The sequence below is a fragment of the Oenanthe melanoleuca genome, chromosome 3 (genome assembly GCF_029582105.1).
Source record: "Oenanthe melanoleuca isolate GR-GAL-2019-014 chromosome 3, OMel1.0, whole genome shotgun sequence".
NCBI lineage: Eukaryota > Metazoa > Chordata > Aves > Passeriformes > Muscicapidae > Oenanthe > Oenanthe melanoleuca.
The window spans coordinates 80259796-80279249 of NC_079336.1; the positions used below are offsets into that span (position 1 = coordinate 80259796).

Here is a 19454-nt window from a genome sequence, read left to right on the forward strand (position 1 = left end):
GGAGTTGTGGATTTTTATGTACAGGTGAAAAAAAAGCAGCTCAGTTGCAAAGAACTAAAGCATTGGTTTGTTTTCCTTTTGTAGAGTAAGACAGCTATGTATCAGCAATATATATTTTTTATTTTATGAGGGAAGGTAACAAAATTTCTCAAATGATATTCCTTTGGCATTGAACTGGTGTTTATATTGTAATTTATATTATACAATCACACCTATTTCTGTCAAAGTGTAGAATGTTCACCTTGTTGATGTTTGTAGAAGCATAAAACACCAAGCTCTACCCACTGCAAAGGAAATACATCTTTCTTTCCAGTCCTCAAATGCTTGGCTGATCCAGAGCAGTAATCAAATAATTCTGGATAAAATACCACTTTGCTAATGCCATTAATATTTTGCAAGAGCCTTGCTTTTATGCATGGAGCTGGTCATACATTAGGCCAGAGAAGGGTGGGAAGTAGTGGTTGCTCTAGCATGCAATTTCTAATAATTGTTATTCTAGGGTGTAAATAACAAGGCTTGTAATGTATTCCTACACATTATATAAAAATAATTGTAAAAATTATGCTTAAAATATTGTAGGAGTTTTTAAAATAGCTGTAAAAAAAGTCAATAAATCTATCTGCTTATATATGTGGTTGCCATTTCACCTACAGAATGACTGCATAATTAGATGGTAGGTCATTACAGTATGTTTCATCTCTTTGGAAGCAGTTCTGAGTTCTTTAGCAGACAACCTGCTAAAGTTGTATTTTCCAGCTCCTCTTCTGGGGTAAACTCTGCAATTCACTATGAGTGGAGTAAAACTGAGGTCTCAAAAATGTCAGTCAGTTGCATTTATTTCAACAATTTTTCAACTATTTTAAATAGGTGATTGTTCCCAGTTTAGACGATATACAGCAAGCCATCAATCGCATGATTCATTTAACGCTGGAAGTAAATCGAGGAGTTGCTCAGTGGGGGCAGAGGCGTTTGCAAAAGTCTATTTTAAAAGCAGAACCAGGCTCACAGCAAGCAGCTTCTGCAGGCTTTGGATCACCAGGAAAAAAAGCCAGAAAAGGAGAAAGTAAGTATTTTGTTTAGGTTTTGTTTTCAATTTATTTTTTACTTTAGTAGCTATGCCATATATAAATATTTGTGAATAAGCTCACTTCCTGTCAGAGAAGCTGACTGTGGATTGTTTTACATTCATTTTGATTTACATTTTATTCATTTACATTTACATTTTATTTTGATTTAATTAGCTGTATTTTTCAGAAATAGCTTTTCAGGCTTACGTAAGTATTGCAACTCAGAAAAACAACAAGCAAAAAACTTTGAACAGTTGCTAGATTCTGATTATTTTGCTTAATTTAAGGCAAAGTAAGCTGTTGATCAATATTTTTACCTACTTATTGTGGAATGTAGCCATAATGATATAGCTGAAACCATAAACCATGGCTTTATACTAAATCTCATTGAAATATTGAAGTACAGCAAGAGCCAGATTTCAGGAAAGATTTTAATTGCTGGATGTATTTCTAGATTAGATTATAAAACACTGCAAATGTTTTTTTATGTGAATGAAAAATATTTGACTGGAGACAAACCTACATCCATTCTAGTAAAATACTTCATTATTTCTTAATATTATTTCCAAGCATCTCTCCATACATTTTGCAAGCCACCATAAAAGCCTAAATATGTTTTTAGTTCCAGGTTTTCTTAGTTGTTTGGCTGACCCAGCAATCCTGTTATGACTTCGTTATCATTCCTTTGAAAGAGCTGTAACATCTTGGAAAGTTTTTCATTCTGGCAGTCCATATTTGTTACTTTATGCTTCTACTGATGTGTCTTGTATGATTCTAACCTCTTTTAATGGGCTTTAAGCAGGATGGCAGGAGCCTGTCCTCATCAGACACTCAGAGTCTTTTCCTATGCCGTGTCAAAATACAGTATCAGCAAATGACCATTTCCATCACCTGTAACTAGACACCAGCAACACCACAGGGCAAATATTAATGTTTGGGCAATGAGGTTATGGAATACACTGGTTAGGATGGATGAATCTGAGACTGTTTCCAGTAAGCAGACCCCAGAAAAGGTCTTCAGAGTAAAAGAGAACTTGGCACTGCCTTAAATTCCCCTCATTAAACAATACATGCAGAGAGGAGGGTGAATTTTTCTTCTTCTTTCACTGAAATCTGCTTCAAAATGCTCAGGCAATGTTATGACAGAAGTAGCTTGTCACATCTGAAGAATATCAGTGTCTATATTAACCCTGATTATCTTAGCAATTAATAAAAGAGTTCAAGAAGCTTACACTGCTTTAAGCAGTTTATGTAATTTAAAAACTTTAATTATAAGAATGTTTTAAAATTATGAAATAATGTGGAATGTTTATGGTGTTCTGCTTACAATTAAATTAAAATGGAGAAAGTGAAATTTGTGAATGGAGAAGACTATCTTCTTTCCATTTGAAAAATCATTCATTTTAGACTGAATTTGCTCTAGCTGTATAGTGCCTGGCATGAGCTAGAAGCTGGTACTTCACATTAAGCAGTTTGACAGATTTTTGAAGAAGAATATTCACCCTTAATGGGGAGCATCATTTCTCAGTTTGGTATGCACAGATTTGGAAGACAATTCTAACCAGACTGTCAGCAGTTCATTAATTTATGTATTATTTTATTTTACAGAAGGAGCTGATGATAAGGTTATCAGAAAGCTAAAAAATTTTTACTCAGGTGTTGCCGAAAATGAAGTTATTACTAAAATAATTGTGCTTCTCTCTTCTGCTGCGACTTCTCTAAAAGAAAGAGTTAATGAAGTTCTGCAAGTGTTTGATAGATATAAGGAGCTATGGACAGAAGAAAAAGATACCAAATGTCAGGTCAGTTTAACAATGATCACTTACAGGACTCTTCCTCATTAATCTTATGTTTTGAAATTGAAAAACACAGGGAAAAATAAAGGGAAAAAAAAGATGTAGAAAATACATTTACAGCTGAAATTTTTCTTTTATTAGGAATGGTACTATATCTGCTAAGGAGAAGTAATAGCATTTTACTTCTGTGTAAAGTAATTTTTGTGGTTTGGTTTGCTTTTTCCTGCTTCTTTGCCATTTTAGATACTGAAAACCTGGTAATTGCTTTATTTGGTCGGTGTAAATCTGGATTTTTGGCCACAAGAAACCAACCCATGATATGAGGCTTGTCTTTGTGCAAACACACGTAGCACAGGGAATTAACAAGAGGAGTTAGAGACATGCACCTGCCTGCAAGGCTACTGGTATCACAGGGATGTGGTGGGATGGCACCTGGGAGCGGAGTGCTGGAATGGAGGCACACAGGCTTCTTAGGAAGGCTAGTCAGAGAATACCAGGTCAGGCTTAAAAGAAGGGCAGGGACAGGTGATACTATAGTGGGGATGAACTGCAGGCTGCCTGACCAGGAAATCCAAGCAGATGAGACTTTCTGTAGGAGACAGAAGCAGGCAGGAGCAGCCTTACATTCACAAACCCTGATCCTCATGGGGATTTCAACCACTGTGATATCTGCTGGAGGAACAACACAGCAGGGCATAAGCAATCCAAAGGTTCCTGGAATGTTTTGATGATACTTCTTTGACCAAGTAATTGAAGAGCCAATGAAAAGAGGTGGCATACTCTACCTGGTTGTCACCAACAAGGAGGAGCTAGTGGGGAAGGTGAAGCTCAAGGGCAGTTTTGTGCTGCAGTAACCATGAAATGGTGGCATTCAGGATGAGTTCATGTGGGTTAAAAACCTCACGAATTCATAAGCAGGGCTGAAAATTTGCTGTTATTCTAATTAAAATTTTAAGTCCATTCAAATTAATGTTACTAGCTTGATCCAGTTACTACTGAGGAATAGGACACTGCTACAGTGAAAGCTTCAATAGTAAGGCAGCTATACACACATTTAATTTCTACATTCTTCCTTTTCCACTATGCTAACTCTTCCACTGCCTGCCTGTGTACTCTTGGACAGATGAGTAGATACAGGTCTTAAATAACGTTTCTGAAATGCAGCTTTTCATAATCACAAAATGTTTCTACCCTTGACCTCTGCTCAGGGACCTACTTAGAAAATTTATTTTATTGTGATTTTTTCACACATAATTTGGTTTATGAGGTAGTCTTTCTATAAGTGTGGGAGTGTATTTGATCTGTTTCATCACCTGTTTCCACAAAACAAGTAGATCCTTAATATTTCTTCATTATCTGTTTCTCTGTTAAATTTGGTTGGAATTTCCCAACAAGGTTGAATGTTAGTGACAGAGAAATTTATAGACATTCATTTTACTATGCTAGCAAGGCTAAAAGGCTAGAAGGCTAAAGATAAGTACAATAATGGTATACATTTTCAGTAATTACTGAATAACAGTTACAACATGTTTTACCAAAAGTACGGAAAAGGACATTTGTTGATTGACATTTCAAACACACACAGGAATTTTTTGCTACTGCTCCCACCCTGTCTGAAATTAAAGAGAAAATTGTTCACTACGATACATTTGAGCAAGAGATGAAAAATTTAAAACCCACAATTCGTCTTGGTCCAATTGAATTGCAAACAGGTATGAGATTTTTCTTATCTTAGTATGTACAGTAAGATAATGAGTAAAATAGTCACAGAATCACAGAAGATGCATAGTTGAAAGGGACCCACAAGGATCACTGAGTCCAGCTCCTGGCCCTGCATGGCACCATCCCCCCGAGTGACATCATGTGCCTGAGAGCAATGTCCAAACGCTTCCTGAACTCTGTCAGGCTGGTGCTGTCACCATTTTCCTGGAGAGCATGTTCCAGTGTCCAACCACTCTCTGGGTGAAGAACATTCTTCTAATATCCAAACTAAACCTCCCCTGACACAACTTCAGGCCATTCCCTCAGGTCCTGTCACTGTCACACCAGAGCAGAGATCAGTGCCTGCCCCTCCTCTTCTCCTCACAAAGAAGGTGTAGCTGCAATGAGATCTCTCATTCTCCTCTTCTCCAGGTTGAACAAACCAAGTGACCTTGGCTGCTCCTCACATGGCTTCCCCTCAAGGCTCTTCACCACCTAGGTTGCCCTCCTTTGGATGTTCTCTAATTGCTTAATTTCTGTCTTGTATTGTGGCATCCAAAACTGCACACCATGTTGAAGGTGAGGCTGCCCCAGTGCAGAGCAGAGCTGGACAATCCCCGCCCTGGCCTGGCCAGTGATGCTGTGCCTGATGAAGCCCAGGACAGGCTTGGCCCTCCTGGCTGCCAGGGCACTGCTGACTCGTGTTCAGCTTGCAATCAGCCAGGAGCCCCAGGCTCCTTCCTGTGCCACTGCTTTCCAGCATCTCATTCCCCAGTCTGTCCCTACATCCAGGGCTGCCCATTCCAGGTGCAGAATCCAGCACTTTCCCTTGCTGAGCTGCACATGGTTGGTGATTGCCCAGCTCTGACTGGTCGAGGTCTCTCTGCAGGGCCTCTCTGACTTCGAGGGAGTCAACAGCTCCACCTAGTCTTGCTTAGTATTCCTTCCAGTTCTATGTCCAAGTGGTTTATGAAGGTGTTGAAGAGCCTTGTTAAAATGGAGCCTTTTGGAACCCCTCTAATACCAAGTCCCCAGTCTGATGTCACCTCACTCACTTTGTGTCCAACCTGCGAGCCAGCTGCTCACCCATCACATGAAGTGTTTATCCAGCTGTGTGCTTTGTCCACAAGGATACTATGAGAGACTGGTCTATTCTTGTAAATATGAACATATATATTGAAGTGTATCTAGACATATTTCAGTATGAATAGAAATCACTGAAGAGACCTCACTGACTGTCAGCCAGGACTCATTCAGACCCTTGTAAGAAATCTGACTTAAAAAATGCTTCATTCCCCTTGCCTTCTTCTTGTAATTATGGACACTAAGTTCTGTCACGACTGTGAAGTTGTTTTATGGAGGTTTGCCAAAGAGTTAATGAATGTGTATATTTGACTGATTTGATCATCCTTGGTGCTCCTGTCTGGCACCAGGTTAGCCAATTATAATAAAGAGCATTGGAAGCATAAAGCACCTCATTTGGTACTCGTGAAAGACTAACACTTAACAGCATCAATGTGTTTTTTGTTTTCAGTATTTGTCTCAGGAGGAGACATGGCTACTTAGTCATTCCCATGATTAGTATCTCTTGCTCTCAGAAAATTATGTTCTGAATTAAGTTGTTTGTTCTATGGCATTTGTGTCACAGCTAATTTTGCTAAGGATTCCAATAGCACTTATACCTTTCATCTTACAGGTTATTACAAGGCTAACATATCCTCTCTGGACCAACTATCTGGTTGGTATCTAGCAACAAGTAAAAAATGTGTCCCATTGCAAATATTGGTGTGGATGTGTTTCTGATGAGCAACCCTCTTCTGACAGATTTGTTTGATTAGATTAAGAAATAATCTGTAAAATTTGTCTTTCCTGCACGTCAGAGAAGTTCATCTGGAGTTCATTTGAGTTCATTTCAGGATCTTTGTGGTGTGTTAACCCTATATCTTTCAGTGAACAAGCAAAAATGTCAGACTGCTGACTGCATATCCAATTCCTGCATGCAGTTTCTTTTTAATGAGACCACTCTGAAAAACCCTATTATTATGTGACCAAGAGTATAAAGAAAGACTATATCCAAAAGAATATGGATTTTATTGATGGTCACAGTACTCCCTCACCTGTGACCAGTGTATCAAAGGTACCCAAGTCCTCTAGGTTACAGAACTAAGATATTAAATGTCATTTATGTTCTGGGACACCAGGTAGTTTCTTGAACTCAGTTTAGGTTTGGGAACTGATTTATTGTGATTTACAGATTTTAACTTCTGGCAGGGTATGGTAATTTTCTTGAATTGCCCCTGGTCTTCAGGTATCATCTCTTTAATGTAACAGACACATAATTAAAGGAGAATCTGTGTCTGCTGCAAGATTTGATTTGTGACAGAAATGTTTTATGCTGTTAGTATATTTTGCTTTCTTTTACCAGAGTACTAAATACTGCCCAATAAAATCCTAATTTATTCTGAGAATAAATTTGAATTCTTGACTTTTCTGTCTCTTTAGTGTTGGTTTGTGTTTACATATTAACTGCATATAACATATGTCACCTTACAGTTTTAGCTATTCAAAGTCCTGGTTTTGAAATCCCAAGATGCCATTTCCTCAATGAGTATAAAGCAAATATCACTGATTTTTATACATTTGGTTAATGTGTATCAAAGTTATTCTCTGAAAATCCACATTAATAAGTAGGCATTTTGTTCTTTATTCATCTTCTCTATGTGCTCCACTGGGTAAGCTTACCAATATGTTTTACAGGTACCATAATATACAATAAAACAACAGAAATATATTTCATTATAGTTGACATAGTATAGAAACTTTGGAAATGCTGTAATGGAATTTTTTGTCTGCTGTTTTCTAATTGCTGTTAAAGTACCATATGTGATGGTGTGGGCTTCTTAAAGAAAAATAAATATATATGAATTGAGTAATTTTTTATGTTGTTTTTTTAAACCCAGGACCACTGAAAAAAGCTTTAGAAATTGAAGCCAATTCCTGGAAGATGGTCCTCTGTCGTTATTTAAATGAGGAATATAAAACAAAATTGCTGGACGTGGTGACGTTCATAAGTGAATACCTCAACAGATTGGCTCGACCTCTGACTGACTTAGATGATGTCAGATTAGCAATGGAAGCTTTAGCTGCCATTCAGGAAAAGAGATCAGACATAGATATATCTATGGGACCTATTGAAGTAAGATGACTTCTCATTTGTTATATTGGAAAAATATTATTGTTATTATTAATAATAATAAGTATAATAAGTGTCACAGGATAAGATAAACTTTGAACTCTAACAAGTTCACTGCCTTGAAGGAACTAGGCTGAAGATGGGGAAAATACTATTTTTGTTTTTTTATACTATAAATTATGAATCAGATAATTTGATAGATTCTGTATTAATACAAATCAGAAAAAATTTCTTAAATTATAACATAGAAACAATCTTGGAGGCAACATGCAGAAATAAGAAGATGAGAACACAAGACAAGGGAGCACTATGCTCCCTTTTTCTTTTCATTAGCCTTAATCCTCTTACTTTTTCTGTGTGTTAAAACAAACATCTTGATTATCTAGCTCCTTAAAACTTAGCCAGAGAATATTCATGGAACCACACACCACGGTGTGCTGTCAAAAACTGTCAACATTCTTTTCGTTTTTTGTATAAGGAAGTAGCTGAAAGAAGCTAAAACAAGCTTATTACAAGTACTTGGTATTTTCTGTAATTCTCTGAAACAGTCAGCTTAATAGAAAAAATTAGCTTTATATTTTCATCTACCTTTTGAAGAAGAAATTTTTCACTGTATAGTAAGAATTTCTTTTTTGAAGATTGATCTATGACACTTGAAAGAGTTTCTGTAATTGTTGTCTCTTCTGCTAGTTTTATGGTAAGAATGTGGGTTTTGTCTTAGCAATTTATGCAGTGGTTTGTAAGAAAACAATGAGTTCTGTGATTAAATGATGTAGAGGTAATCTGTGGAAACACAGCTGCCTTCTTAAGTGTGTATCAAGAACGTTAGAAAGTCTTAGCCATACACCACATAGAATCTGAACAATAATTTAAACATTTAAAGTAATATTCACACCTACTAAATGTTATTAGTCTGTCTTCAGGGTATGATAATCATACTCATAGCTGTTAAATAAAGCAAGAGGAGGAACTAAGTTCAGCACTACTTGCTAGGTTTTACGTGTGTAGGGAACAATACAAACTTTGTAAAAATATAAAAGGTATTAAAAATATGAAGTATTAACAGTTTTATTTATTATTATTGTGCTTCTGCCACTTTGTGGTGAATATTTAAGATACTGATCATTCCCAAACTACTTATGTTTCGCTTATCTTGTGAACATTTACTTCATTTCTATGTTAATATAATGAGTTCTGTCAATGTCAGTAGGGTTACTCATGTTAACAAGTCACCCCTATATCCTTTTTCTCTGGGAGATTAATAACCCTAGAAACCAGTGCAGGCTGGGTACAAATCAGCTTTGCAGAAGTTCTTTTTTGAAGCCTTTTACAAGTTGTGTTGCCAGCAGGTTGAGGGACATGATTCCCTCTGCTCAGGGATATGAGATTTATCTGGAGTGCTGTGTCCAGTGCTGGACTTCCCATTACAAGACAGACATGGACATACTGGTCTGAGTCCAGAAAATAATGAATAAAATATGGAAATTGACTAAATTTTAAATAATACAGTGTGTGTAGGAGGAGGATCATAGAGCAGAAGATTCACAAACAAATTGCAGAGGAGAATGAACAATAAGAAAAGTTCATTCCATTACAGATACATATGCATATATTTGACAAGCAAACTTAGCAAAAAAGGCTTTATAGATTATATGGTAAAATATTTATAGATGTGTAATTTAGTGTGCACAGTTATTCAGAGTTAGGGAAAATTTATCAAAATCTGCATTCAGGTGGAATGTAGCTAATTGGAATAAAATGCTATTGAGATGATAAAATTCTGTATTTTCTGATATTAAATCTATGGTATTTGTATAAAGAAATAGCTTTTTCTCTTGTTCCCTAGTTCTTCATTCCTCATCCTTATTTTAAAAAAAACCCAACAAACCAGTTTATACTTAAAATATAAGAACATATTTTCTTTGAAATGTTTTTTACAAATCTGATCTATGTTTCTTCAAATGAATTTATAATATATTCCTAAATTGTTTTTTCTTTTTTTTTTATCTAGGAAGCTTACAGCATTTTAAATGCATTTCAAGTGGAAGTTACAAGAGAGGAATCAGATGGTGTTGATTCAATGAGATATGGTTTTAGTAAATTAAAAACCCAAGCTGTAAGTATATAAAATTATGTTTTTTTCCATTTTTGGAAAACATGTGAGTTTCTTTAGGTTATAAATGAAAGTGTGAGACCAATTGCTCATCCTCTCTGACTTCTGACCCATGACATCAGTTGTGCAGTAATGTCTGTATCTTCTATTAGATTGTTCATTATTTAATTTCATTTTTATTGATAACTTTGGTATTTAAATATTATTGTAGCTTTTAGATGTATGTTTAAAACCTGCAAGAAAATCCTCTTTCTGCTCTCTTTCGTGTCCAGTTTTTGTGTCATTCTTCTCTGATCAGGGAGTTTATTATCCTAAAGTTACATTTTTCTAAGAAATGCATACTCAGCCAGTGCCCTTGCCCCTAAGTGGTGGATGTGCATTCACCTTTGTTATTTAGGACAGCCTTATATCCCTCAAAAACTCCTTGTCTATTGAGTATTTTATGTAATGGAGATGGTTAGATGGAAATATGTAGATATTTTGTTAAATCAATTAAGTTACATCTTGTTCCACAGATTGTTGCTCAGGAAAGGACTCGAGTATTTTCACATTTTGTGCAGGCCTTGGTTATTTCTCTTTAACAAATTTTGATCAAAGAAAAAGAAATTTGTTAAAGAGAAAGTTGAGCCCTCTGTGAGGAAGATGATTGTTAGCTTGGGGTTTGAGGTTTTTTGGAGGGAGGAAAGAAAGAGAAAAGGATCTTGTTCACCCCCTTCTAATGAAACGCATTCCTTTACAGGCTAATGCGAGATTTTGTTACATTTTTTGGTTGAGGTGGTTTGGTTTCCCCCACCTTTTCCTCTCAAAAGTTGAAAAGTGAAAAGTGTATTCAGCTTCAAATAATAAATTTTTGTTCAAAAATTGGAGATGTTTTTCTCATAATTTTGATTTATATCTAACGCAAATATCTGTTCCTGGTTCTTACAGAAATAACTTTTATTTTAATCTTTTCCATGTCAGATTGCAGTTCAAGATGAGTTGGTTGAAGTTCAGCCCAAATTTAAGAGTGAATTGCTAGAAGCAGTTGCAGTTTTTCAAGAGGATGTATCAAATTTTGAAACAGCATATGAAACGGTAAATGAATTTAGTAGTGGCAGGGAAGACTTGTTCACAGTGTTTCAATGTTTTTGGTTTGCAGGAGTTGGGTGCCAGAATTTTATTCTGATCAGCTACTGATGTTTGATGCCATCTGCTGCTAAGCAGTCATCACTCTAGGTCAAACTTTCCAGTATGAGGAAATAGCAGTGCACACAACCCTATAAAGAAAGAAGAGAAGCATTGCAACTTGTAATGAAATTCTAATTATAAATTACAGATTAATTTAGAAACTGTAGTACATGTTGTGGCATCTTTGCACACACATCAACATCAAAAAGAACCACTGTCCAGGTTTTGTTATTTTCAGCAAGATAGGGAAGTATGAAAAGTTAGAGTGTAATCATATCAAGTTTAATTAAGGTAAGGGAATTTTAATTCCATAAAAGTTACCTCTTCTTAGATTTGCTGTAAATTTACCATTACAAGTGTTGAATTACCAAGCCACCTAACTGGATTGGAGTTTGACTAACAAAAATATGAACTCTGTAATGATCTGTACATATAGAGTGGCCTTCAGTCACTTTGAGAATTACTATTCCATTTTTGTTAACTGCTTATTTGAAAGGAAGGGCCTATGGTTCCAAACATTCCACCTCAGGAAGCCAGCAAGAGGCAGCAGATCTTTCAGGTAAGAAAGTAAATTGTTGAATTTGCAAGTAATTAATTAAATCTGCTCTTGCTTATCATAAAAATTTTACCAAATTATAATTTGGATGTTCTGTGTAATATTACATTATCTGTAGTATCTCTCATGCAATGTTTTCCTTAAGGTGGAAGGATTGATTGATTGATCTGTAACCTTTCTTCACTCTTCATATTTTGTGAGCAGACATTATCAATTTGAAGTAATAAAAGCAGTAGAAAAGGAAAGAGTCAATTATGCCACCTTGATATGGCTGAAAAGAAGCCAGGTTACAAAGCAGTCATGAGCTAATCTTCTAATCTTTTAAAGATCACATTTTTCATTAAATAATTGTCTTTCAACTTGTTATTTATTTGTTATGAACCTTAATTCATATGTCCAGGTGAAGTATTTTTTCTAGTTTTAATACTTTTTCCTGCAGGTAATAGTAACATGAATAATACTTTTGTCAGTCTAATGTATAGATTGTATAAAATAAATTCTGAGTTTGTAAAAAGCACTGAGTGACTAACAGAATCCTTCTAATGCATCTAATATGTATTGAAAATTGAATGATTCTGGTTATGATTCTGATATCTGTGTTTCTTATTTTGCTCTGTACCTTTGGATATTTGTTGAGAAAATCATTCTTCTTTTCATTTTTCTGTGGTGTTCCTGTCCTTTGGACAGCACTTATTCTTTGGAAGCAATTGTGCTATTTGGCACTAAAACTACTAAAAACTACTCTGGTAGTTTTCTTCAAGCCATATGTTTGTTTAGATCAAAAATATTTTCAGATATTTTACATATACATCCCGTAGACTTAATAAAAGCTTGAAGCTGTTTAATGCTTTAGATGATTTTAAGTAAAAACTTATCAACTTATATTTTTGTTTGGTCTGTATGGAACACAATTTAATCAGGCTAACTTTGATGACCTGTGGAGAAAGTTTATCACGTACTCGTCTGGTGAACGGCTCTTTGGATTGCCTGTCACAGAATATGACATTTTGCATAGAGTCAGGTAATTGTGGAAATATGGCTGCCTTAAGGATGTTAGAAAGTATATTACAAAGTCTTAGGCTTACACCAAAGGCAGAAATATTACAATATACAAGTTTTCCATTGCCTTGAATAAAATAAATAAAGAAATAAATAGATAGATATGCGGATAAATAAATAAAATTTTAAGAGTTCTAATGAATTTGTTTGATTAAAAAAATAGTATTTATTATTGTAACAGAATGATACCAAATTATTTAACTGTGTATAAATACTATATGAAGGAGCAATATGCCCTGTTCTAGACATAAATAGAAATAAAAAAATGTATTTATATATTAGGATATGGTAGAAAGAAAAAAAATGTAAGAAAAGGTCAATCTATCATGATATAAGAAGAATTTAACTACAGCTTTTATGAAAGTCTGAATTTTTTGAGCAGCTGTACAAATGATGATCAGATTCTAAAGTTTTTTGCATCAGCCTTTTCAACTGTTTGATGATGATTCATACCAGAGGAGGACATCTCTCTTTCTGTCTAGCTTTAGATCAGAGTTTTAGGTTTCTTAGGTTTCTTTTGGACTAATGGGGGTTTTGGAGAGCTGGGCAAAAGCAAAACTTCCTCCAAACATATTTACTGTGGATGGCAGGTCCTTAGAACCATCTCCTCTGTTTTTTGTGGATTCTTTTTGATGAAATATTCTTTTCTACATTAAGAAATGTAATCTAATTGTCAACCTCTATTTTTTTGTATTATTATTTCATATATCATGTATTTAAATACTGTAAGATATCCAGAGAGCTGATTGAAATTATTGGTGTAATTGCTTCTTTTTCCCAGGAAGGAGTTAAGCTTGCTTCAGAAATTGTATGGATTATATGATACTGTAATAAACACTATCAATGGATACTATGACATACTTTGGACAGAGATAGATATTGAAAAAATCACTACTGAACTTACAGAGTATCAAAACAGGTATGTTTAAGGTATGAATAGTAACAGATGGTAAATGCATTAAGATTTAGGTGAGTTCAGCAAAGCCATTGATTTATTTATCAAAACCTTCATGAATGAGGTTTATTGTAAGCAATAAGATTATTCAAGAAGGAATGAAATGACACCATACTTCTAGTTAAGCAGCCTTTCACCTGTACCTTTGATAACTGAAGGGCACACGATCAGCTGAAGTGCCGATCTCATTAACTAAACCAACGTCAGGGGGACTGAAATTTTATTTGTAAAAGCGAAGTTCTTCAACTGGGGTGATTATCCCATTGATTTTAAGTTTTGCATACAAGAATAACAGGCACAAAATTTTTCCTCCCTCAGAGAAAGGCAGGCAGGTGTTAAACATCCAGTTTGACATCAAGTGGGAGCTTATCAACACGAACATACTGACAACCACCCAACACTGACATAGCTCTGAGCCATACACATGCTGCTGTGTTGTTCCTGATTACTGGGAATATGAAATCATATCAGTGGGATGTAGAGAAATAAGTGATAAAGGATGCAAAGACAAGGATTTATTGTTTTTCCTATATAAAGATATACTTGACTATTTGCAATAGAGCATTCCTGTGGTAGATCACCTGCTCAGTTCTTGGTGTATTGACTCTTTAAAAAGTGTGTTAAAAGAGGTGAATATTTATTTAACTGTTCTCAGGCTTTCTTTAACATTAGAAATATATAGTTTTCATTAGTGAATGGTTTCAGAACCACTAACCAAAAGTGGAGGAGGCAGTCATATTTATCTCATTTTCATGTCTGTCTCCGAATTTGTATAAGTGCCATGTGTATTAAATTGAAGTAAATATTATATTTATACAAAAATTTCATATGTGAAATTTAACTAATTTAACTAATCTTTTTTTCTTCATTTTTTTCTTACCAATAAAGAGTTTCTGATAATAAGCAGGAGGTAACTGCGTTTTAATGAAAAGAACAGTATTTTTTATTTTCTTTCAGGGAAAATATCAGTGTTTGAGACTATTAAATATTATGATTTTAAGCTGGGCATTTGTATTAGTTTTTCCTAAACAGGTAGGCTAGCTGACATAGAAAATGTTGACGATAATACAATCCACTCTTGTTTAAACAATTCAATTTGGACAGAAGGGGCTTTTACTAATCTATCACTTTAATTTGGCTGCAGGTGCCGTAGACTGCCTAAAGGCCTCCACCACTGGCAAGCATTTTCAGATCTCAAGAAAAGAATTGAGGATTTTATTGAGTGCTGTTCTTTGCTGGAAATGATGTCTGACAAAGCAATGAAGCAAAGACACTGGGATCGTATTTCTGAAACAACAGGACATCACTTTGACGTAGAATCTGAGACTTTTTCCCTTCGACACATCATGGAAGCACCAATTCTTACAAATAAAGAAGATATTGAGGTAGGTACATATGGTTTTCCCCTCCTTGTTCATTTAATATTGTCAGCAAAACTAATATGATTTCTTATAAAATGGTTACTCTCTTTAAAAATAATTACTTCATTAAAGTCCTTAAATCTCAATCAGACCACATTGGTTTAAAACAATCCATGTTTTATTTAGAAGCTCTTATCTATGTGAGCAAATACAGAGGGAGCAGCTGGAATCTCTGGACCCTTATTTTTAGATAATTTCTTCACATTCCTCCTGCCATTATTCTTTTATGATTTTCTTAGCTCTTTTTAAGCAGGAAAAAGATCCCTAAACAAAACTTTAAATGGTCATAGTATCTAATTTTTTACCTCTGTTGCTTTATAATTTTGTAGGTAAATCATAAATTTTAGATGAGGACTTCATGTTTAATAATATTTATTCTAGATTATTATGGCTTCTTTTGAACCACGCAATTTTAAAAAACCACCCCATACAATTTGTGAAAACAGTGGAGTTTCCATGTTTCATATGGTAAATACATATGCAAAAACTGATTATATCTTTACTTGATTTATATGGAAACTTTCCAGGGTGCTTAATTTTGAATTAAGCTCTGATTTAAATAGAATGTTGGACTTGACCTTTACAATTTCAACTATTCTTAGATTCTGTGATTCTATAAACTGAAACGTGGTAAGAGTCAGAGTTCATCTGGTGATGGGTCTAATCACTATCTGTCCTCAGCCTTGTAGAAATAATGGTCCAAAAATCTTTTTTACACAGAAACAAAAAAATGTGAAGCCACAGAAAATATATATCCATCCATTTCCAAAAGTGCTTTTTTCAGTTATCCATACAAGTAATTCGAGTGAGTGGCATATGTAGTGTGATATCTGCACTTGAAATATTCTATGACTGGATGTGCAGTATTAGGAAATTCATTTCACAAGATTGGAGAGTCTAAATAGTGGTTCTTTCTTTGCAGGATATATGCATATCTGCTATGAAGGAAAAGGATATAGAAGCCAAACTGTCTCAAGTAGCTGAAACCTGGGGAGCTCAAAGTCTGAGCTTTGCACAATTCAAAGCAAGAGGAGAATTACTATTAAAGGGAAATGAATCAACAGAAATTATGATATTGATGGAGGACAGTTTGATGGTTCTGGATTCTCTACTGTCCAATAGGTACTTGGCACTGTTCTTGTATGGCATTTTCAGAAATACACTGTGATAATAGCAGTACTATTATTGAGCTAAATTAGCAGTAAATTTGAATTAAATGTTCTTTAATGAAACAAAGTATTACAAGGCCTAATTAAAAGCATCTGTATGAGAAAGACTTCCATGCACATTCAATTGAGACAACTTTTGTCTCAATATACTTGAATGTAACCAACATGCTAAAAACTTTCCATAATGTTGTTCTTGTTCTAAGTGAAATGCGAGTTAGTTTGTTCTGGGTTTAGGGGATTTTTCACCAGAGCCAAATTAAATAGTTTGCACTCCTCTCCACTTTTAGATACAATATGGCATTTAAAAAGCAAATTCAGAGCTGGGTTTCTAAACTAAGCAACTCTTCACGCATAATTGAAGAATGGCTGATTGTGCAGAACCTCTGGATTTATCTTGAAGCTGTTTTTGTAGCAGGAGATATTGCAAAAGAGTTGCCCCAGGTAAACTTTAAAATATTTGCCTAATATTGTATACTGAAAGTTTTCTGTGCAATAATTTTCAACAGATTATGCTTTGGTGTTCCTATATATAGGAAGCAAAGCGTTTTCAGAATATCGACAAATCCTGGGTGAAAATAATGCAACGAGCTCATGAAAATCCAAATGTAGTTGCCTGCTGTGTTGGAGATGATACTATGGAGCAACTTCTCCCTTACCTACATGAGCAGCTGGAAGTATGTCAGAAATCACTTACAGGGTATGAATTGTTTTATTTTTACTGCTTTGCTATATGTAAATAGTTTGTATGAATCATTAATTGTATTTCAGACTTACTTAAACCCCTATATAGAAAAAATTACAATCTGAAATAGTTTAATAAAAATCTTGTTTAATTTTAAAGATATTTAGAGAAGAAAAGACTTCTGTTTCCAAGATTCTTTTTTATCTCTGATCCTGCACTTGTTGAAATTCTTGGACAAGCAAGTGATTCTCATACAATCCAGGTATGAACTTTATGATTTTTTTTCTACTTATATAAAAAAATTAGCATACAGAGGAGCATTTAATAAAATGAGATGCAAACATTTTCTTTTTATAAAGTTTGCTGGAAAAAGAATTTTGTTTCTTGCTCTCCATTATTTAACAAAATGTGAAATGGATACCTGTAATTCAAAACCAACTTCATAATTCAGAGCACTAGAACATGGTTTGATCAAGTGATTTGCTGGTGGTTTCTTTCCCAACAAAACTAATAAAAGGACCCTGTGAGGCTTTCCTGCTTTGCATATTGCAAAATTCTTCCAGCTAGTCTGGATTGTTACTGAGGGTTGATTGAGATAAGCCAGCTGATCTCTGCTAGATCATCTCTGGAAACTGTAAAAATACAGTAGACAGAGATAAAATTCTACACAGCTATTTCTGTAATTGTTTCCTACAGATGGCCAGAAATTCATCTGTAGGTTCAGATGAATTTTGCAGGGTAACTTTATTTAAGATTTTTTTCTGTTTGCTATTACTGAATATTTACATTGAATAACTTTTGAATTATCCTTACAGCCACATCTGACTTCCATATCTGACAACATAAATGAAGTAGAGTTTCATACAAAGGATTATGATCGCATACTGGCAGTCATATCAAGAGAAGGAGAAAAAATTACAGTAATTATCTGATTTTTTTTTTCTAGAAATGTTAATTGATAAATAATTTTATTATTGAAGATATAAGGTGTATTAAGGTGAATTATTGTTAATACAAATAAATATTTCAAGGATTGTTGTTGAATATTAATTGAAGTAAAATCTGTAGCTGTCATGAATAGAAATTTAGTAACTATGTAGTAACTCATATTCTTGAACAGAAGGTTGGTAAATATGTTCTATTTTATACATTTACTTTCATTAATTTTACAGTTGGACACTCCAGTGCTAGCAAAAGGACCAGTAGAACTTTGGTTGAAGATTTTATTGCAAATGCAGCAGAGGTCATTGCATGGCATAATTAGGGCAGCATTTTACCAAATTAGTGACCCAGGATATCAGTTGCTGAATTTTCTTAATCAATTCCCAGCCCAGGTAAGAATAGGAAATGTGGATGTGTTTGTGCAGTCTGGGTTGTATCTGGGGCCAGGTAAAGAGCATGTGGGATTGCCTGTGTGAGGAAGTTTTCATAGAAGAAACAAGGGGAAAGATCTGGGCAGTAGAAGGTAATCCCAAATCACTTTGATTTTGATACCCAGTATATAGCACAATATTTTTCTTGCCATCTGCTTTAAATTTATTTTTTAGTTTTCTTGGAAAATATAAAGTAGAGCTAATATTTTCTGCAATGGATTTTGAATCCTTTTCAGCTGCAAATAAAATTGCACATTTCTCTCATAATTTAAGATTGCAAGAGCTATGATTATGATTCTTTATTTCATAATTTAAAAGATTTGCCTTGTAGTTCATATATTTGTCACTATGATGATAATGCAGTCCTAGTACAAGGCCATGTTGAATGATTCTAGAAACTCTTCCATCTTAATGATAATTGATAAATTTCATTAAAAATTAATGAACTGTTTCCCATCCTGTATGAATTATGAATCTGTAATTTGCTGACTGGTACAGTGCTGGGTGTAATTTTTAATAAAAATTCTGCAGGTATTAAAACTGCCCAGTATGTTATTTTTTTTAAAAAGTCAATACATTTAAATATTTAATGGAATTATCCTAAAGCTGTATTTATGGTGTCATTGGGTGTTGTCTCAGCAGTGCTTACTTGAAAACTTTCACTACCTTAAACAAATAAACACTGTCTTGTTTCATGTCAGACATTTTGATGTGGCTTTTCTACCATCTGCAAAGATCTTTTCTCATATCGTGCTAAGTTCTTATGTTCAAAAAATTGTTTGTGTTGAAAAGGTTTGGTCAAGAAATTTTTACAAAGAAAAGCTATGTAGAAGAAGAGATAAGAAATTGGGCAAAATAACAAATTGACAATGAAATGTTTTCTTCAAACTGCCTTTTGCCTGGCTCAGAAGCTGCTGTTATAGATAGCATGAAATAGTCACAACCAAATATTTACCTTATTTAATTTATTTTTTTGTGTTCCTTTGACTAATTGGTCATTCTAAAATTATTTTTTTAGACTTCTACCTATGGTAGCTCACCATTTAAAGTCATCAGGGTATCTTCTAATACACAAACTCTAACCATGAGCTCACTACAGGCATAGGGAGGCAGAAAAGTAGAAGGAGATGTTGAGTAAAATTTTTATGGTTTGGTGCTTTGTGAGTATAGAAATGTGGGTAATAAAGGTAATAAAGGAATAC

General features: G+C 34.5%; 1 protein-coding gene across 1 annotated transcript in view; it reads left to right on the forward strand.

Annotated features, from left to right (window-relative positions):
- DNAH8 (dynein axonemal heavy chain 8) overlaps positions 1-19454 on the forward strand; it is a 110213-nt gene that overhangs the window by 29482 nt on the left and 61277 nt on the right. Inside the window, 16 exon segments of the mRNA XM_056486975.1 lie at positions 868-1063; positions 2679-2869; positions 4449-4575; positions 7525-7760; positions 9769-9873; positions 10831-10944; positions 11534-11596; positions 12514-12614; positions 13434-13571; positions 14752-14992; positions 15951-16150; positions 16485-16638; positions 16731-16894; positions 17039-17141; positions 17695-17799; positions 18052-18213. Coding sequence (XP_056342950.1) covers positions 868-1063; positions 2679-2869; positions 4449-4575; positions 7525-7760; positions 9769-9873; positions 10831-10944; positions 11534-11596; positions 12514-12614; positions 13434-13571; positions 14752-14992; positions 15951-16150; positions 16485-16638; positions 16731-16894; positions 17039-17141; positions 17695-17799; positions 18052-18213 — 2400 coding nt within the window.